The sequence below is a fragment of the Carassius gibelio genome, chromosome B12, assembly GCF_023724105.1.
Source record: "Carassius gibelio isolate Cgi1373 ecotype wild population from Czech Republic chromosome B12, carGib1.2-hapl.c, whole genome shotgun sequence".
Taxonomy (NCBI): domain Eukaryota; kingdom Metazoa; phylum Chordata; class Actinopteri; order Cypriniformes; family Cyprinidae; genus Carassius; species Carassius gibelio.
The window spans coordinates 17,785,143-17,807,658 of record NC_068407.1 but is presented as its reverse complement, the minus strand read 5'-3'; the positions used below and the strand labels follow the sequence as shown (position 1 = coordinate 17,807,658).

Sequence of the window (22,516 nt, the reverse complement as noted above, 5' to 3'; positions counted from 1 at the left end):
TCATTTGTTTTTTAAACTACTGGAACCGGAATGGTAATGGCATTTAACCCTCTGGAGAAGTTGACATGACCAGGTACCATGACATTTGTGCTTTTTTCAGTTTCTTATAACATCTAAATGGCTAAAATCTAATCGTTGTTACAGTTTTTTTACAATTGTTAAAGTTACATTAATTTGTTACATTTATATTATTTACATCAAGCTTTTGAATGGTATAGTACTGTATATTGTTACTGAAACTTCATAATGTTTCACTTGATTATACATTTAGTCAGGAATTATAGTTTGTAAGTCTTATAGTAAGTCTTTGGAAAAAGTCTAACTAGTAAAATGTTTACATGTTATGTGAAAACTAGTACAAATAAATAAAAAAGAGATTTACTCATGTTTATGATATCTACTGAATAAAGTGATTCATTCTTTTTTCCTGAGGAAATCCAAATCTCAAATCCTCAATCACATCACATCTTTTTGGGGTGAATTATGTCTTATTCCTCTCATAGCGAAGCAAACAGTAAAATAAAAAAAAACATGAAGAACAGTCTCGCTGCTTTGTCTTCTGTTGTGTGGGCGTATTCAAGCCACGTGCTTCAGTGAAACATTATAATCTCAAAAGCGTGTTCAGTGCGGGGACGTGGTCGCATTAGAAATAATGAAGGGAGACGTGAAAAACGGACATCGCGTTGTTTACATATAGATTACTTGATCACAGAATAGTTGTTTTGAACATTTTATGCATGTCTAAATGAAGATCAGAGCAAACAAAGGCTGCAGACAGCACACCTTGTTTGTTATCTTTATTTTATAAATGCACAAAGTTTTGTTGTTATTATGTCTGTATGCAAAAAAGTAGACCCTTTACAGATTTCCTTGATGTATTGCTCTTATCTGTACGATCAAAACTGACAGTGTAATTTAAGTTATTTTCGGTGTCATCAGGAGAAAATGACTCATAACGCGTATACGCGTTAATCGACTCCAGAGGGTTAAATATGGATTTTAATGCCAAGTAACCATACAGCAAGACCCAAAATGTCAAATTCACCAAAATGAGCAAGTCATTTTTAATCGACTACATCAAAAAACCTGCTTGAGTCAGTTTAATGTCTCACTCAGTGGAGCAGTTCTCGGTTTATTCACTAAACAGCAAGAAATTAGCAATTTTTTAAATGTCTATCAAAAATCAGTCTCATACTTGATGATTCTGTTTGAATCAGTTTAAGGAGTCACTCCCTCACTTATTTATTGAACCGCAAGTCATTATTTCCAAAATGTCTAACTCAAAATGAATTTAAAAGTGTCAAATTTCTCATGAGACTAAGTGATAAAAAAGGCTAAAGGAATCAAAACACTGCAGAATAGGAAATGAAACAATCCCTATTGCTAGAAGCGTGTGCAATGCAAAGCCATTTGGTCTGTCAAGTAATAGAGATGTTCTTCAAGACCAGAAATGCAAAATACATTTCAGTCAAACTACACACCAGTGCCAGCTAAATTCTCGGGCTGGAGCTACAATATACGAGAAGACTTAACGTAACTACTCAACATAAGACAGCTGGAAAAGCACAGGATAAGGAACCACTCACCGGATCTGTGAGCTCCAGGATGCTGGCACGGTACGTAAGAGGTTTGCAGTCACGGGTTTTGTCTACCAGGCTGCAAGGCAGAAACATTGGGCCCAGGTCATCCCCGTCCAACACATCCACCGTGAGCGTGGTGGTGGCGGTGAGCCGGTCCTTTGGGTTTGGTGCTCGGTCCTGAAGGGAAACACAAACTTTGGACTTATGGATGGAGTTTGAATAAAACAAGCTTAAGCTTCCAAACTTACACACTAGCCAAAAAGAGTCAAAGTCAAAATAAGACATTTTACTGACACCCAGGAGAAAATGGCACAAAAAATATAGTTGCAGGAATCTAATTTTTCATGGTATCTTCTTTAAATTTGAAATATAATCTCATGAGATATGTGAATCCCAACCCATTACTTTTCTAAGTTTCTTCAGGACTGAATTAATGTATTTGTATATGCAATAAAAAATGTTCAATGTCATATTTTTTATTTATTTATTTTCAAGGCACTTCAGCATCTAAACACATAGATTTTGTGTTTAGCACACTGTTGACAGGAACTGTTATCATTTTAAGTTATCTAGGTCGTTTTCAGCTGTGAAGTCCTAAAAGTGAGGGTGCAGATTGACAGAATAAACTACCTTTTTACTTCTTCTTTTTAAACATTTTTGAGTTTGGCAGAGAAAATTACCATTCACTTTTTTATGGATAAAATAATCTTGGATACTCTGTCTAACATCTCAGTTTGTGTTACACAGAAGAAAGAACAGGACATACAGGCTTGGAACGACATGTGGTTGAGTAAATCTTTCATTCTTTTATCTACTGTATCTCTCCTACTGTTTCTCCTCCTCCCGCACAGACTTACATTGGCCTGAATGATGACCAGGTAGCGTGTGATCTCTTCATAATTCAGCCTCTCTCTCAGAACCACTGATCCAGACAGGGTGAGAGGGATATCGAATGTCCTGTTTGTGGTCTGTGGAGAAGAAAAAGATAGGTCAAAAGGGTTTCCCTCTTAAAACACACACATGCACACAAAGGCTCTCGCACTCCCAGCCTCATGAGATATTCATCATCTATCTGCTTCAGTAAGAAGAGAATGCTGATGGGACAAAACTGCTTGACTTTCAAAACCTCCTCACCCTTTTTAGCAATAAAAATATGTAAGACTTTAAAAGGGACATGGAGACAGTAATCAAAAGTGTTTGATTGTAAATGGAGTAAAACCTTGATCAAGAAGTGAACCTAATGTAGTACTCTTGTATAGCCAGACCACTGAACACCGGCATAAAGTCTTGTACAATTCATATAATTTGCAGGTTATTTCGGCAAAGAATCACTCAATTATCTTCAAAATATAGCAGACCAAGAGCCTGGGTGTATTTTTTTAGTTAAATCCATATTTGTTTTATAATGTTACTTAAAAGTGTGGTTTGAAGTATTTAGCTCCTCTCACTCCACTTATGGTAATAATGCTGCTCATTAAGAAATAGTATTAAAATGTCACCAATTTGAATGCGTAATACAACCAGATTCATTTAAATTGTTCACTGAAGTAATTTTATACATCCAAATTCTCAGCGATTATTTTATTTGGTGAATGTATTGCTGTTAAATCAGAATAGTTTCATGTTGCTGAACTGTGCTAAATTATGCTTGGTGATAATCGCTGATGCACAACAAGGTATTCACCAAGGTTTAGGTTTTGTAAGTTTGTGAGGTAAATCTACTGGAAAGCAAAAGTTGGAAACTCTCTGTACACCATTTTGCAGACCAAGACCATATTAAAAATGTATAAAGAAAATAGAACACTAGAAAGAAAATAATACAAATATGTGATATGTATGTGTGTTCCTATAAAATGACACTCTAAACCACCATTGTAGTACTGTAACTGTAGATGCATAAACCTGAACATAAAACTACTGATGTCAATAAAATAAAGCTTTAAAATAGCAACAAATAAATAATATAAAATATAACAATACAATTGTGATTAATATTATGTTAAAAAAATATCTGACCAATTGTTATAAATGAGGAAAAAATGGGTTATATTTTATTTTGTAATTACACTAATAAGTACAGAGTAATTTTTAGTTGCATGTAAATAAGCATCATTTACTGTTATTTTCATTGTAAATACTGTACATGTATAACAAGGACAAAGTAAAAATAAAATTTTACCAATAATTGTAATAAGAATGACTTAAGTATTTAGAATATTGCTATAAGCTACTACTAATAGCTAGCCTGACTACGTCAGACTTGTACTTCCGTTCAATTTCAGTTTGCTTCCTTACTCAGTCTGAGATAAGATTTTTTATATGCATATGTATTTATTATTTATTATTTTTTAAAGAAAGAATGTTAAAGAATGTTCTCTCTCTCTCTCTCTCTCTCTCTCTCTTTCTCACACACAGACACGCACACACACAAACAAGAAAACAAAAGAAAATTAAAAAGCACATACCGGATCTTTAGGGTTGTACTGAATGGTGTATTCAATTTGTCCGTTAGGACCATCATCAATGTCAACAGCCCCATTGTTCCCTGTAAAACCTGAGAAGATGGTGGTTCCAACAGGTGTTAGCTGAAAAAGATAAAAACAAACATTATGGAGTAAAAAAAAAAAATCTTTACAACTGCCTCAGTTGGCCGCCCATCAGCGCTAGTGCGTTATCATACTGAGTGATTTCATCATCATATGCTTGATTCCTGCTGCTGGACCATTGTGTTAAACAGCACTCCTTTGAGGGAGAGTTTGATGGACAAGCTCTTGTAAAGTAGACAGCGCTCGCTCTCTTCATCGCTCTCATTCTGGCTGTCATAACGAGGTCCTGCTGTGGTGCGGCTCTCAGAAGTGCGAGGAAAAAGAGGAAGTAATAGGTACGAGTCTGTTGCGGAAGCTAGAGGCACCTGGGAACTCAGATGTTAGTTCCTGTGCCGCTACTTTGACTTTCTGACAAGACATATTAGAGGGGAAAAAAGACAAATTCCTGACAACAAAACTGGCAAAGAGACTTAAGATGCTTCAGAGAGCCTTTAAGATGAAAACACCCGCCATCATGGTTTGAAGAAATCTCTCTCAGACTGCTGTCATAAAGAGGTCATGTATGGCTATCACACTGAGCTCTGAACAAAGAGTAATTAAACAGCCTGTGATGCAAAATGAGTTCCTAGAAACAGTATCCTGAGTGGATCTGACAGTGTCAAATAGAGCACAATTGGACCTCTATTAGCATATGTTTCAGTACAAGTGCCATACAGCGTGAGAGAGGAATTAACATAACTACATTCTTTGTCAGAAGTGTTATGGTAGCTCAGTTGCTTTCAAAATAATGAGCTACTGCTATATAACTAATTTATTGTCATATTGTTTTTTTGCTGTTGTTTTTTTTTTACACAGACAGCTTGATTGAAAATAGCTTTAATAGCTTCAGATTAGTTAGCTACTTTTTGCTAGCAGCTTGCGGTAATGTCAAAGATAGTTTTGTTATTACTTTTTTATGATCATTATTAGTCATATTATCACTGGAGAAAACATAACAGTCAACTCGGATCATGTGCGACTTCGTCGCCAATAACAGCCTCAACATGACTGAATTTGTGAGAGTCGAACAATATTTACGGATAATTGATATAGTCAGTGAATTATTTTATAAAAACATCATTTAATATATATATGAAATATATAATATGAAATCCCTAAAACTAGATAACTCTAAAAATATTTTTTTTAAAGCAGACTATTGATGATTAGCCAATAGGCGGCTGATTCATAAAAATGATAAGCCGTTTTCCAACAAAAGCAGTTTATTCAGCATAGTGAAGCCTCCTCCACTTGCCTTTTTTTAGCTACCTTAGAGGCTTGCCTTCAAGCAGCTTTGAAAGGGTAAAATGGATCTAAAGGCACCTTAAAGGGATTTTTCTCCCGAAAATGTAAATTCTGTCAGCATTTAGTCGACTCATGCAGTACTAAACCCATAAGACATTCATTCAACTTTGAAACACAAATTATACAGATACAGACAATGAAACCTAAAGGTTTCTGTCCCTCTGCTGAAAGCTTCCAAAAAAGGCCATAAAGGCATTCAGCAGTTCAATCCAAGTATTGCTTTGCTTTACAATGTTTCATGAACTGATTTAATTAAGAGGATTGTTTTACTTAAAAATTTAGTTTTTATGATCAATACTCTTACATATAATAAAGGTACAACCTTTGTTTCTTATTTACCCCTAAAGGGTGCATATACCTTACAGGTAAATATAGGTATTAGTACCTAGGGTTTCAAAGATGTGGAAAATGTCCAGTAAATTTCCAAAATTTCTATTTTTTTTTTTTTTTCAGAACATTTTGGAAAGTTGTTGAATCTTTTACATTGCAAAAAAATAAATAAAATGGTATTATAAATAAATCATAACAACTTAGAGTAAGTTTTAAAATTACTTTAACTCTTCATATAATGTATTATAAGTTAAAATGACTTGCACAGTTGTTGACTACTTAAAAATTTAAGGCAGCAACTTTTGTTTTGTTTTGTTTTTTACAGCGTAGAAAAAATCAGTGACAGCTGTTGTACATTTTATGAGTTTTGTGAGAGTGTAGACTGCATCAAACATGGTAAAAAATTGAAGTTTCAATCCAGTAAATATTCATCTTTAATTATACCAACTATGCAAAACTTATTTCACATTGTTTACTTCGTAACAATTTTCACAGCAAAAAGACATTCAAGTAGACATATTTTACAATGATACCGCAAGGCCTTTTACTTATTAAGACAGTATAATCTGCTGTATCCTTCAGATGATGGAAGACGTAGTACATTGTGCACATACTTTTTTTTCAGCACAAAGAATTATCATGCTGATCATTTAGAGGCTTTAGAAAATCATGTTTCAAATATAATACTAGGCTTTATAGGACTGAAACACTGATGACTGATCTTGTCCAATCAAACGATCTCTTGAATGAGATTGTCCTTTCTGCTCTCACTAGCAAAAGCAAGCAGCAAATCATGACTCTTGGCACCGACATAAATAAAAGGCTACAAGCAAATACAGTTCATGACGAAAATGGTAAACAACAGCCATCAGATTGAGCACAGCCACTTTCAGCTTAACATTTAAGACATTCGATCAATCTCAATAGCTGTGGGGCAAAAGGGCATTATGTTAGTGACACTGATAAATGGAAAGTTAATCTAAACTTTTCATAGCTATAACTTCACGACATCTGCAGCCACTCAGTGAACACGCACAACCCTTTAGCCATTTAGACCGGCTTGCAATTCAATCCACACGTCCATCAAATGCTTTTTCCCCAACATTATTATTTACTTCACCGTCTCTCTTAAACTCAGCAGGCTGCTTCAGCACTCGGCGGACTTATATAGTGCACTCTGCAGTGCTTGTTGACTGATGGACTGAGCTGTGTTAGTCCCCCTTATCTGTGCGTCAGTCAGCCGTTTCAAACTCTGGTTGAAATCGATAGTGGGCAATACAGCCTGCCGTTTTTTGAGGCCACTCGAGAGGAGGCTGCCTGCCACTGAAGCTGCCTCCTAATGAGGGAAATCTCTACTGACAGCTCTCCGGGGAACAACTCTCAATTAGCTGAAAGCCACACATTCTCCATGCAGTCGATCCAATGTGAGAAGATCTCTGGAGACGGAGGCGGCATTCCTACAGACCCTCCATGACACTACGTGTTGAATGCTCTCAGAAACTAATGCAATGCGATGGAAAAAAAATTAAAATAGGGCTAATGGATTTCCAGAAAGGGACGCCATATTTAATGGTAAAGATTTGAGTCATAGAATGCGACGTATCGTGACCGTAATGGCAGGCCCACACAAAATCTGCAGCATGGAACTTCACCGAGCTGGCATTACTGTCATTCACAGTCAAAATGTTTTACATTTCATCTCTTGCCCTTTGCGCATCTCTTATTTTATACTAATTTATAATGAATTTGAATACATTCACTTACATAAGTTTGAAATGTTCAATCTAGTGCTGTCCATATCTTTGTCCCTATGGCACATGACAATGAAATTTGTTTCTCAGGGTTGCAAATGTTCATGGTTGTAGCATGTTCATCATAATTATATTTATATACTGTATAAAGAGAACTTAATATTGGTATATATATATTCATTATTTTATTATTATTATTATTATTATTATTTATATATTTTTTTTTTTATTAAGTACTTTACCAGTTAAATGTTTTTTTTGTTTTTTGTTTTTTTTTGTTTTTCTTTTTCAAGTATATTATGTCCACCAATACTGCATTTATTTTATTTATTGTTAGCAATAATTGTTGGAATAATTCATAAATATTGATATCACTAATTACAATAAATTGACATATAAATCATAATTATGATTCGTATTAATATCAATTTTGAAATCAACTAGTTCTGATTAATATTAGAAAAGTGTTCATTTTAAATAGAAATCTTTTGTAACATTATAAATGTTTTTTACTGTAAGATGAGTATTTATTTATTTTCTAAAAAAAAAAAGAATCCTTCTTACACCACATTTTTGAATGGTATTGTATCACATTTACCACCAAAAAAATATTACGATACAATAAAATGTTAAGAAAAATAATTACTAATTGTTAATTAATTATTACTAGAAACGGAAACGGAATTAATCATTATTTGGATCAGTATTCTAAAGTGTAAAAACATGATAATTCTCTAGTACAGACTGAAATCATTGTAAGCTTTTAAAATTATAATTAATATTACAAATGGTAGTGTATTCCAGAATACAAGGATTTAAATTCTTTGAATTGGGAAGCAAAAATAGAGGGGCAGAGCATATCAAGAATAGTATCAGCCAAAAGCGTGCATACCAAGCAATGTGCAATGGGAATTTACAATACAGCCATTACTGATGGTGGAAAAACACAGAGAAGCCCAATAAGTTACAAAAGGTGACTGGTAGATTTATTCGGTGAGCTACAGCACTCCTGGAGTAATTACAACAGCAGTCAAACACGAAGACATGTTAACAGCTAAATGCTTCAGCTCCAAAGCCCACAACTGCAATTAATTTACCACAAAATAACCCCGTTGTGGGTAAACCATCACACTGGCACAATCCACTGATTGAATTTCCAATTACAGCTGGCAAGTGTTCAGTTTTAGCTAAAGCAACTCTGCAAACTAATCTAATCTAATAATGTGGGCTCCAGAATGCTGGTGACATCGATGTTCTCCAGAAACTGTAGAAAAGTAACTCAAGAAAAAGTCATTACAACTACAGAAGAAGAAGAAAAGAGGTCCTGCTAAATAGAAACTCACCTCATTGATCGCTACATAGTAGCGCGGCTGCTGAAAGCGTGGGGTGTTGTCGTTTCGATCGCGTACGACTATCCGCACCTCGTGTAGGATCACCGTGCCAACAAGCTCATTAGTACACTGAACCTGCACCACAATGGACTGAATGTAGGAGGGAGGCTGAAAGACAAAAATAAAAGAGACAAATCGAGAGGGTTTATTTGCATGGTGTGCATTCAGCAGATCTACCCAAAAATGACCATTTGCTTGCATTCTATTATGAAGCTCATTACAAAGTGCATGCTGTGAACAACAGATTTCCAAGCAAAAGAGAGAAACTTTAATCATAGTTCTGACTTAACCAAAAGACCGCTTTTGGACAGAGAGGATCCAAAAGTCTAAAACCACAAGTGTATTTTTTTATATATTATTTTATATTGGATTTTTTTTATATTATTATTTTTATATTTATATTATTAATATGTTATATTATCAGTGAAACAATTTTAAGATTTTAAACTAGGTAAATATTTTTTTTAAAATATATACCGTATGTGTGTGCATTTACATATACCTTTACATAAGATTTATACATCATCTGAAAGCTGAATAAATAATTTTTCCATTGATTTATGGTTTATTATGATCCGACAATATTTGGCCGAGAAAAAACTATTTGAAAATCTGGAAACTGAGGGTGCAAAAAAAAAAACAAAAAAAAAAAACAAAAACAAGACTACATACTTAGAAATCAACTTTAAAGTTGTCCAGATGAATTTCTCATCAATGCATATTACAAATTATAAAAATAGTTATCCAATTGAATTTCTTAGCAATGCATATTACAAATAAAAAAGATTGTTTTACATATATATATATATATATATATATATATATATATATATATATATATATATATATATGATATTCACGGTTGGTAATTTACTAAATATCTTCATGCATGGAACATGATCTTTACTTAATATTTTTATGATTTTTGGCATAAAACAAAAATATATAATTTTGACCCATATCGATAAAAATATACGCCATCTCATTCTGATGGCACTCTGATTAAGCATTCTGAGTAAGCACTGCACTGGTGAGCAAGTGATGCAATGCTAAATTTCTCCAAATCTGTTCTGATGAAGAAACAAACTCATTTACATCTTGGATGGCCTGAGGGGGAGTACATTTCCAGCAAATATTCATTTTTGGGTGAATTATTCCTTTAAAGGTAGAGTGTGATTTCTGCACCACTAGCATTCAATGGTTGTTTCAGACTTGTATAGCAAACAATTACATCTCGGTCCAGAAGTCGTCCAGTGCTGTTGAGATACAGGCGTTGCTTGACCGGGTCCAGAATGACCCAGTAGTTGTGGTTGTCCCGTAAAGATAAAGAAATGGTCCTGCCAGGGTCTTCTGCTCTCCCATTTATCTGCATGTTCTCCACCAGAAGGGTTCCTGTGATAATAACATACAAACATTTTTTATTTGCTAACTGTTGTCTCATTTTCAAAAAGCATTCAAGGCATTTCCCAAATCATTTAATTCTACTATTGACTAAAAATGCATGGCATATTTTGTATAGCCACATGGATGAAAATATAATCAGGCACTAAGAAGATGCTGTTATTTGTAAATGCTACTGCTTTTATTAGTTTTTAATATATGGTTTTATCCTGATTAAAGCTTAAATACACTACAGCAACCACATGCACGTTCATGTTTAACGCTTCTCATAGCTATGTGAAAATAAGTGTATTATTGAATCAGTTCATTGTTGGAGCCGAGCTGATGATCTGATGAATGAGAGGGGGGGGGGGGGTGCAAGGAACAGGATTGAGAATTGCTGCTTTAGAACATTGATTTAAAACTTGTGAATCCATTAGAATCGTTAGAAAACAGAATTGTGATTCATATATTTTTACATACACAGCTAGTTTTCTCTTCCTCTTCTCTAAAGCAGCACAACATGGCCCTGCTCATTTTGCTTTATTTTCCCAGGGGCAAATTTATCTGGGTTTGTGACGTAACAAACCTGGGAAGTAGCTCAAAATAATCCCTACAAGCCATTTTTGTATGCATTTAACTGCCAGAATAAAAAAACAAAAACAATATCTCCGTTTGCATTGAACTTTCAGCTCCGCAACATTGCAGATATTGTTTATGCTCAAACAGCAACATTAAACGTAAAGAAAAATTGAAATCACAATCATCCACACCTTTAAAACATTAACTTTAAACATAATATCACATAACAAACTACAGTTTATAAATTATAATTAGTAATTTACATGTTTGTCAACATATCAAAATAACTGCATTTCTTCAATTCAAGTTTATTAAAAGTGAAACTTAAAGTAAAACTTAAAATGTTGACCGAACACTTTACTTAAGTGTATCATAAGTATATTAAGAAACAGTCTTGAAAACAGTCCCCCCCCCCCCCCCAGCAGCTGTTTATTTAAAAGTGTCCTTGTTATACATTGCAAGTACTTACTATTCTAATAACAGTAAATTGTGCATAATTACATGCAAGTAACCGTAGGCCAAACTCGGTAGCACTTTATTTTACAGTCCTGTTCCCCATGTACATACTATGTACTTATTATAGTAATTACAATAACTATGTAATAACTAGGTACTAACCCTGAACCTACCCCTAAACCTAACCCTACCCCATGTAGTTACCTTGTGTTACCAGAACTTTCTTAGATAAATACACTGTAAGTAAACTATAAGTACATGTTAGTACACGTACTGTAAAATAAAGTGCAACCCCAAACTCTAATCCTAACCCTAATCATATAGTAAGTACATGTAGTTAATTTTTATTACTCAGTACTAAAATGTACAATTACACTGTAACAAGGACATCTTAAAAAAAGTATAAGCTTTCATTCATTAACCCCTCAACTGTAACTCACGTATTTGAAGATAGACTTGAATCTGCATGATACAAACCTAAATTTTTATAATTCATGACTGAACATTTTGCAACATGATGTTGATGTACCATTTGCATGGTAATGCAATGTTTGATTTTAAAATGGGTTTTAAAGGATGAATTTAGAAATTTTAAGTTTTTAGTTGATATATAACTTCTGAAGTCTTTTTTTTTTAAACAAAGGTCAAAATTCTTGTATAATGTAGATTGTCATAAATTAATCTATTACTTTTCCTACATCATTTTTAACAAAAAACATTGGTAAAATATTTTTTTTTGGGAGTCTTAGACCTTTCCAACGATATATAGTTTGTCAAAATTAGATTAGATTTGATTGTAATATAGTGAAGTAAACGTAGGCATCCTGTATTTGGGACGGGGTGACAGTCAAGGGGTTCATATTGTATTATGCAAGTACAATTTATAAAATTTACTTTAAAGATCTGATGAACGATACAAGTGCATGTTCCATATAATTAAGCACACTTCTTTCTTACAATGTCACAAAATGCTTCACTGGTGTCTACTTTATTTCGGCTAAAGAATTTTATGGGAAGCATCTAACATGAAATTGATCATTAAAAATGAGAACTCTCTCAAGCTACAAAAGAGCAATCTCTCAGTAATAAAAGTGATCTGATATACATATCTAACTTATTCCAAAGCACACATCTAGCATCCTGGTGTTATGTGGGTTTAATGAGAGCTCCTCAACTGCGGCATGTGATTTAAAGCAGCTGACAGCATAAGAACACACTGCACACTGCAATCAGTTCACTGCATAGAGCACATCACACTCACTTCAGCCTTTCATTTCAAACAGCTGTAGGACATTATTAATTCAAACTAAATCCTACAGGAATTCTCACACTGAGTTGTTGTTTAATATTGCTTTATATGCTTGGTTTGTATTGTACAAAAGTGTAGACAATTTTTATGCAACTACATCACGATCATAATTGCCAAAGACATGTTACAGGGTCTACAAAGCTCAAACCTTGAGCAATGGAAAATAAACTAAAATGGCCTCATAAGTCATCTTGTTCCTGCTGCTAACATTTGGAAGGGTTTAATGTTGAATGAGCCAATGGATGCCTTGGATACACCTAGTTGTCATGCATTAAAGTGAAGCAGGATAGTTAATCATATGAGCAGCCATCTCAGGAGAGTCATCAGCCCCAGTGATTACTGAGCATAAAACAGCCAGGGAACACAAGTCCTTTTAAAAAGACCAGCTACATCTAGATGTGTGAACACTGTAACACTTTAGTGCTAAAATCCTTTCCTTTCCTCATGCTGTGAATTGTTTGGTGTACATTAGAAGACCTATCATTCTACTTTCATTCTACACTGTTAATAAACACTTTTAACTATGTGCAGCAACTAAATCAATAAATGTAACATTCTGCAAATTAAGGCACTGAAACTATTATATTACTAACAAAATAATTTTATTTTACCTTCTCAAGTTAATTTCAGCTCTAGTGGACCTACATCTTTTATAAAGCCTAAATGAATTAATTATTAATTCTAAAAATATTATTTTCTTTATTAACTTTAATTATTATTTATTAATTTTAGCTCCTGGGTATGACTGTCTAATGCTAATTTTCTTTCTTTCATTCTTTTCTTTCTTTTCCCACTGAGGAGGACAGCATGTGTTTCCTGTACACTTGAGTGGAAAAATACAAAAGAAGAATCACAGTTTGACAACACACTAATGATATTCCCCAGCACGCCGAGGCACTAGAAATATGTTCTTCTCCGGCGTGTTCTTATCTCCCTCTCAGCGCACACCTACAGCTCTTTCGCTCTCTTCCAGGTTGCTCGTAAACACTTCTCCTCCCCCCTCTCTCTAAAGCCGTGTCTCTCAGCATGCGGCCAGATGGTTTTCTATGTCACACCGATGGGTGATGAACGCGTTCTGGGCGAGCGCCGGGATGATCTCTGGAAATGGCACGCCATTCCCTCTCTGGGCTGTCTCAAACAGCAGTGCACCGGTCATGGACATCCCTTGGCAGCTGGTTTGCAGCAGGCCGGGGCCCTTGCAAGCTGGCAGCACACCTGTGCAGGGCAAGCTGGGTGATACTTGGCACGGTAAGCTGAGTTCTCTGCTCACACGTCAATGTGTGTCTTCCTCCATTCCTTCATTGTTCTCACTGTTCTCTCTACAGGGTTCCAACACGTTCATCCAGCTCTATCATTCCTGGCCTGCCAAATCAACTTCCCGTATTCTGCACTGCAGTGGTGTAAAGAGACTCCCTGGGCACAGGAAATCTGACATCCTGTGAATGTTTTATCACTCGCACAGATAACGGTGTAAAAAAATAAATATACTGCACATTTGTTCTCATCCCCTCAGTTTGGAGACCAAATGGTAGTTTTATCAGCTATTCTTGCTAAGCTGAGCCGTTGCTCTGACCCTGACCCTGATATTACAGCCCTATGAATATCATTCATATTCAGGGCGTAGGGGTGGTTTTAACATTGATATGGACTTTTAAAAGTCAATCAAGCTATACAGGTCACTATGTTTTCATCTGATTCACAGATAACTGCCTGTTACTACTGACCAAATATTGCTTTTATAGTTTTTATAGTTATATTTGTATATTAAATTAAAAAATATCCAAATAATAAAGTTTACTTCGTGTCAATACACTAAGTATTAAAACATAACATTTTTTAACACACTAAGTATTATTTGTATTTTGAAAGTTCAGAAAAGTAACCTAAAAGACTACTGTAAATATTTTGTGATTTACAGTATTATTTATTTGTCTTACTCATGTTATGTAATTGTTTATAAATAATAAAAAAAATACATTTATTTATTTGCTTTTTTATTTCTTGTTTCGTCATTTAATTTAAACAAAATCAATTTTCTTACAGAACTCTGGTTTTATATATTTTAAATTTTAAATTTTAAATGGGTTTGTTGCTGGTTTGTACAATATTTTCTCTGCGCTGTTGCCTCTCTGTCAGCGGCTCGTATGAATATGTCAAGACGGTTCAAGTTCACAGTTTAGTTAACTGAACAAAATGTAGAATAATTTAATGAATTAAACACAACACTAAACTTACTATATTTATATCACTAATTTATTTGTAAATAAATAAATAAATTAGTTAATAACCCTTTAAATATTTCATAATTAACTATTTTTCGACCTAGTAAGAGACACAAATCTAGCATCAAAACCCAAATCAACCCCAATCCCAAAGTTAACGCCAGGCTAAAGTTGTATGACTGTAAGAGGATAACAGTTTCTAGTGAGGTCAGAATCAATTATCAGCTGACCCTTTTACTATTTCAGTACAGATGCCATTACTTATTAGCACCTGAAAGAATGAAAGGCATTCTGGCATTACAATATTTTTCTGTAGGGCAATATGATATCTCAACTAGATATTTTTTAGATACATGCAATTACATTTAACATTTAGATATAGCAGGATTTTCATTTATTAATTGTATTGTAAATAAATAATACATTTGTCATAAGATAATAATTCTTCCACTGTAATAGATTTTTCTGTGTGAATTTCCAGAGATTAATAAAAACTGCATATGGACAATGCTAAGTGTATGCTCTGTCCAATACCTTTTCCAAATTTGAACAGAATTCACAATGCTGATAGAACAGTTTGCAGTGTTACTGCATTGTGAGACAAAAAAAAAAGAAAAAAAAGGGAATATCATAAAAGTAGAAATAATTCAAATACCAGGCCAGCATTCATACAACTAGCTCATTCATGTGCTTGAAACTTATTGTATTTAACTTTTCAGCTCCACATGTACAGAAGGTAGGTTTATTAGGTTTATGTGTATTAATGTGTATTAGGCACAGTGTTTGCTACCAAAGGAAAGGTGTGTCATTACTTATCAGAAAAATCAGATTTAGAATGGCAAAAAAAAGAAAACACACTGAATGAGTCACTGCACTAACATGAACAACAAAAAAAGCTAGCTTTAAAACTTATTTTATTCCATTTTCATGCCCATTATGCTATTGTTGTTCCTACTGAGGGATTTGAATCCCAAACATATAAAAAATGTATAAAGAATTGGCATATAAAGATCGTAACGCATTTCTTTTACTAATATACTGTTTGTGTATCATCCATAAGATTCAGCACAGCAAGGCAGATAAACATGTGCACAAGAACGCTCTCTAGAGCTGGTTGTGACTCAACTAAACCTGTCATAACAGTCAAGATCAAAGACATACTAAATCATCTCCAAAGTTGTGCATCCTAACAAAGCTGCACAGCAAACACTGTTCTTCCAATTCCCAATTTATAACAAAAACATGATCCTCGGAACTGAGAACTCATACATTGGTATCAGTTTTTTTGTCTTTGGTATCAATGTTTTTTTTTTCTCTCCCTAATTTAAACAATTGCCTCCTTTACATGATCTTTATTATTATTATTATTATTATTATTATTATTATTATTATTATTATTATTATTATACTATATTTTTGTCTTCTTTAGTATCAATTTTGGTACCATGTTAAATTTAACAATTGTATATTTGTATATTGTTATTTAATTAATCAAACAAGGCACAAAATAACTTTCACAGACATTTAAATTAACTGTTCCCTTCGAGTGGAATGACCTGCTTAACTCATTTCCGAGTCCTAAGACATCTTCAAAAATGTGTATTCTATCTGTTTTCTTTTCATTTGTTATACAGTTAACAAAAGCAAAAAAGGCCTCTAACACTAACTTGCTCTATTTTTCTATTTTATGTTTTCTTTTTATTTATTTTATAATAAAAAGAACTTGCTCCGTGTGCTGCGTTAAGCTAACTGAGACTTGTTATAGCACTTGCATATCATTGCTCTTTTGTTGATTTTGATTGCTTCCATTGTCCTCATTTGTAAGTCGCTTTGGATAAAAGCGTCTGCTAAATGACTAAATGTAAATGTACTTTGTTTGTACTTCCCCAGCCTCCTGAGTGGTGACTGCAAGGCTACATTTCTCAAACGGTAGTAAACTGAAACTTTTGTCTTTTTGTGGAAATAATAAAAATAAAAAAAAACATCCTCCACTTTTTTGCTGGGATGTGAAGTGAAGAAGATGCTAAATAGCCTTGACCCCCAGAGGCAGTTTTATGTTACCCAGCGTGCTCAAAAAAAAAAAAAAAACAGTGTGCTGGTTCTCATTTGCCTCAATCCTCAAATGTCACACATAAATATAAAAAAAAAGGGAAAAAAAAGAATGAAAACTCTAAGACGGAAATCTATTATTGTGATGCAACTGCACTGTAAAATAAATGTGCATAAGAATGAAAAAAATAAATATCTTTTCTGTTTTTGTTGCATTATGAAACTGTGGTGGAACAAATTAGACTGCATTTAAATGGAGCACCTATAGAATAGAATAGAATAGAATAGAATAGAATAGAGTGTACCACGAGTTTCCACTAGCTTTTCTTATAACATGCATAATTCAAATACCTGCCTGTTTACTTCACCACGGTAATATATTATACAGCTAAAATGTACTTTTGCACAATGCTGGAGCCAGAAATTTTGACTTAAGGAACAATTTCCCTGTGACCGCACAGGCTCACCTATGCCAACAACAGGCTTTTATCCTCTAAAGCATGCAAGCAGACTTCAAGAGATGTTCCTCCGTCACCTCAAATCAGACCGAGAGCCTCTGTAACCCAAGCCCAATAAACATCTCACCCGAAAATTACATAATAGCTGTAGCTTCAGATGCCTCTTAGTCTGCAAATGTTACATAACCATTCATATAGTAAAGGTGTAGTGGAGAGATGTTGAAATGTTAGACAAACACGGCTGGGAAACACTGATCTAGGGTTTGCATTCACTAGTCAATACATTTCTGGTCAAACAGTCAACTAGTAAAAATGAGAGGCCATGCAAACCCTAGTGTTTGGTGGATGTCGGTGATGAAGTGGCTTTGTGAAGGACTGTAGCTGCTGAGACAGGCTTATTTCCCTTATAAACCTAGAAATGGCCAGGCGGGTTGTCGTTAGACGAGATGGATGTAGGGAAGGAGGTGGTCCAGTGCCAAACGATGATTCACACTGGCGGGAAGCACAGATGCTAGCTGGGACTAGGGGTGACATGATGCATTGACTTAATCAAAAATACGTTGATCTGCATGGAATGCATCAATGCGTCTTTAAGACTTCATATTCTCGTCAAACCTGCTCCATGAATGAAAACACACTGAACAGCTGGTTATGAGTTATTATGGGTGTGAGATTCCAGGCTTAAAATTACACTCCACTTGGATACAAAGCAATTGTTTAAAAGATCTGATGGATGATCTCGCTCCTTGATTGGATTCATATTAATTCATTTAATAATGCACAGTCAATTGTGATAAAACTTCCCAGCAATATGGATGCTTTAATAAGGTTACGCTATGGTTACCTGAGTTAGAATACAGTTTTGACTGCATCTGTTTGTTCATTCAGATATGTATTCGAATAGCTTTTTCAATCTGCAGAACGAACAAAACATTTCAAGACTTACACCAGTAAACAAATGCTATTGTCAATCGCAGAGATTTACTCTGAACTCAGCCATCATGGACATGTGTGCTTTATTTTTATTTAATTTTTAATGTTGGCACTTTAGTTTTTAGTTATTTGTAAAGAAATATGAGCAAACGTTTGAATAAAGACATGAAAAATCAATGGCAGAAGTTGCAGTTCTTATTTATAGGTGAGTTAAACAAGGGTTAAACAACTAACAATTGATTAACTAAATAATAATCAATAGATTAATTGAGGATTCCAAAAAAAAATGTTTTAGTCACATTCACGTTTTAGACTTGAGAAAGCCTCTCTCCAACTGATGTCCTTGACCAGGCTAAGCATTCCAACCAGGCCAGAGAAGACCTCTACCCAGATCCATTGGAAATACAGTACATGCCTCAGCCTACATTTCTGCAAATCTCGAAAATCATATGCAGTATAATCATTGCAGTTTCCAGTTGAAATAAACAATAGAGGCAGTAAAACTATATATTATAATGTTATGAATTCAAAACAAATTTTTCAGGCTACAAGATTTGAAAACTGATTCTTTAGAATCACATACAGTATACAGCTTCATATGTATGGGCAATATGGTGTTGCACTTGTGAAGTGAAGCGTTCCAGAATTTAATTAAATTCTATTTATTTGTAAAGCGCTTTTTACAATACAAATCGTTGCAAAGCAGCTTTACATAAAATTGAGTTTCTACAATATCTAGTAGCTTATCAGTTGTGACTCGCGTATGAATCCTGTAGAACTACCGTCCAACAAAACAGTTAAAGCCCACATAGAAAAAAGTAAAAATAGCATGGTCGCATCAGCAAATGTGTTTTTATATCACTTTTTTCTTTCGTCAACACTATTGGGCAGGTTTAGGGTTTGGTGTAGGGGGTTGGTTACTCCCCAGAACCGCCGCAAAAACGTAAATACAAACGTACCACTCACTTGACCTTGATACAGCCACGAAACTTGTAAATAGGTATGTACAGTAATATCAGTGTTACAGAACCGTTGTCACAAGCGCTTGTTTACACTGAGGCTAGGTTGGAAGACATCCTGAACAGTTGATGGTTGAGACAAAAAGGGCAACTCAGTAGGTCTCAGCCTCAAAGACAGAAATGGATGCTGGTCCTAACTCAAACATGAGGACAAAACTAATAACTCAGATCAAATGCAGCCTACTAATTGACAGAGTTGGCTCAAGTACGAACAAATCTAATCATCAAGCAAGGGTCACTTCGGTCAGTTTTGTGGCTCTAATTGGACGCAGAGAAGCTGATCAGAGAGCACACAGGACATTTAACAAGAGCCAGAGGAGGGCATGGTCAGATGAAGATGATGAGTTGATGCAAAGCATGTCCAAAGTTGGGATAAAAATGGATGCCCTTTCACCCTTCATCCTTGCATCCAAACAACAGTTCAGCTTACTCTCAAGAGTTATTTAAAAAAAGCCTCCACCAAACACCAAAATCCCAAACTTTTTTTTTTAGACTATCTAGCCTAAATCAAAAGTCTTCACTTAAATGTAACCATAATTACCTAGCAATCCAATTGTGGACACTCGAGGGGAATTTCAGTGCTAAACTGGGTTTAGCTTGGTCACCTACTGAGCCACCAACTTTATTGAGGTCTGACAGTTAATCTAACCTCCAGCCCATGCTGTAACCTCCAATGTCCACTCAATCATCATCAGGGTCCTTACCCACCGATACATAACATTAAATGTACAAAGAGGAGCACAAGAACGGTAATGAGGTGCTAATGTAATAATGAACATTGTGCAATGGTCTTCAATGCCTTACAGGAGTAAACAATGCTGAGAGGCTCCTCGTGTAATTGTTTCTCTTTTTTTCACCAAAAGTCTTTTCAGTATCATAACTCCAGCCATTTGAAGAAATTGCTGAGACAAGTGCTAAATGAAACCTTCCTTGAGGTTACAGGTTGATTTGTTTCCTTCCACTGGAAAAGTCATTTATTCCATTTAAATGCATTACTCAGCAGTTACAGGGGCATTGCAGATTTTGTGTATTTTTACTGAAACTGGTAGTTTATTAGCAGTTCTATACACAATTCACAAATATTTCAATCATAAATGAGTTCCATCAAAGCAACTACCTGAGAGATGATTGTAATAGTGCCTGAAATCTCACAGGCTAAAATGAGTCATTCTCATGTGTAATACATCTAAATTCAATATTGAAAACTCAAACTCAAACAGCCACACTAGTGATACTGAATTCCTTTTTATTTATTTTATTTTTTTTTTTATATGCATCAAAAAATGCAACACATACATGAAATTGAATGCACCTCTTCTATTATAAGATATTTTCATTTAAGGCCCTTTGAAGAACCTTGATAAAATTATAAAATAAAATAAAAATAAACCCATTTGACTGCAAAATCAAATGTACCCAAATGCAATAAATAAAAAAAAGGTTAGTTATAGCATGACTTCCCAAGAAATTAGAGAATTAATTATTCATGATGCTTGTAAAAACAGCTTTTATATATTTTATATTTAAGTCGTCTGAACAGCTATTTGGTCTCAGACCCTGCATAGCTCTTGCATTCTGGACAAAGTACAACAAAATTTAACAGAATGTAGGCTATACTCGCAAAGAGCATGTTTAAAAATGTATACATTTTAAAACGACACACTCATGGAGATCCAACCCAATGGCCAACAAATAAAAAAATGTACATTTACCAAGAATAAAAAAAAAAGAAAAAAACTAAGAACATGCAGCCCTTCGACAGACAGAAGTCAAAAGCATGTTTAAGTTGCTTCCTTTTTTATTTATTCCCTTTATTGTACCACCATTACAGCCACAGTTTTAAAACTCCAAAACTAGTCGACATCAGCAATCATTTTGTCAGTTCTTAAATTACTAATTGGCCATCTTGACCATCCTGAGTAAATGCTGTTTAATATTTTTACTCAGTACTTAACCATGTAATTATATTGTATTTATAATGTATTATACATGTATTGTAAATTGCAGCTAAGTGGAGAGAAGGAAAGTGAGAGAAAGACACGTCTCCTTAGCAAACTTTATCACTATTTCCCGGTGACAACTCTGATTACAGTTTAAGCTTTCCAAAGTTGACATATTTTTTGCCAAAATGATGATCTTTATGTGGCGTAGCTTTCAAGAGGTTTAAAAAATAATGTGTGGCTCTCAGAGACGAGAGGATAAAATGAGTGAAAATTGAGCAAAAACAGTGCATTATCTGTAATTTGAGGTAAAGGCAGCATCTCATTGCATACATTAAGGAGGATAATACTCTTGGATGAATGTGATTACTCTTTACTCTAATAATTGCATAGAGATTCACAGCTTTAGGAGAGAAATTTCAAGGTAAATTGAAAAAGAAGAGATTACTACAAATCCTGACAATTTATAGAAGAGCTGAAATGAAGAGAAGTGATTTTCCTTTATTTGACCAAGAAAACACTTCTCAAATTCATGGACAAATGCTCAACTATTTAATCTATTTCTGCAGTGATGTGGTATTGAAGACAAACAGAGAGAAGGGATTCACTCATACTAAAATCAAATTGTATGCTGAGATAATCTCCAAACTCTGAAAGATACAGACATAAACTGTCAAATTTACAACACTTTCTGCACTAAAATTATAAAAAACTTAAATGGCTCAAATCAAAGTCTAGTATCACATTGTATGATATGCTAGAGTATGGTATCATTATATGTAAAATCGTGAAATCACATTTTCTCTTTTTTTAATCCAGATTTTTGGAATACTTTTTAAAAGAAAATACTATTTCAGTTTTTCTACTTCCAAATTGAATGTGTTAAGGGCTGTTTCTTTACAACAGTTTGTGTAATTTACTAGAAATTTACGAGCATAAATTGTTTTCTTGTGCTTCCTGCTTAATTTAAATTACATTTTGTTGCGAAAGTTATATGGGTACCGCAATAAACGAATGGTTCTCTAAATCTGGCTTTCTAAAAGGTTTTTGTTGGTGTTGTTGTTTTGTGATTAGTGGGTCAGCATAAGTGTTGACACTCTTTCACACCTGTAAGCTGTTCCAATTATGTTCAAAGGCAAATGCAGCTGTCAACTTTCTCCTAAAGCCTTCTTATAGTAACACAGTATTTAAGCACACAGATACAGAGAACAGAAAATGCCCATCAA

General features: G+C 34.4%; 1 protein-coding gene across 2 annotated transcripts in view; it reads right to left on the bottom strand.

Moving 5' to 3' along the window:
• The window catches only part of LOC127968991 (protocadherin-15), a 237,780-nt gene that overhangs the window by 183,480 nt on the left and 31,784 nt on the right, over window positions 1-22,516 (bottom strand). For both annotated transcript variants that reach the window (XM_052570531.1, XM_052570532.1), the window contains exons 4-8: window positions 10,174-10,334; window positions 8,895-9,050; window positions 4,046-4,165; window positions 2,438-2,548; window positions 1,587-1,757 (exon numbers count right to left, since the gene is read on the bottom strand). In XM_052570531.1, coding sequence (XP_052426491.1) covers window positions 1,587-1,757; window positions 2,438-2,548; window positions 4,046-4,165; window positions 8,895-9,050; window positions 10,174-10,334 — 719 coding nt within the window. The remainder of the gene's footprint in view (window positions 1-1,586; window positions 1,758-2,437; window positions 2,549-4,045; window positions 4,166-8,894; window positions 9,051-10,173; window positions 10,335-22,516) is intronic.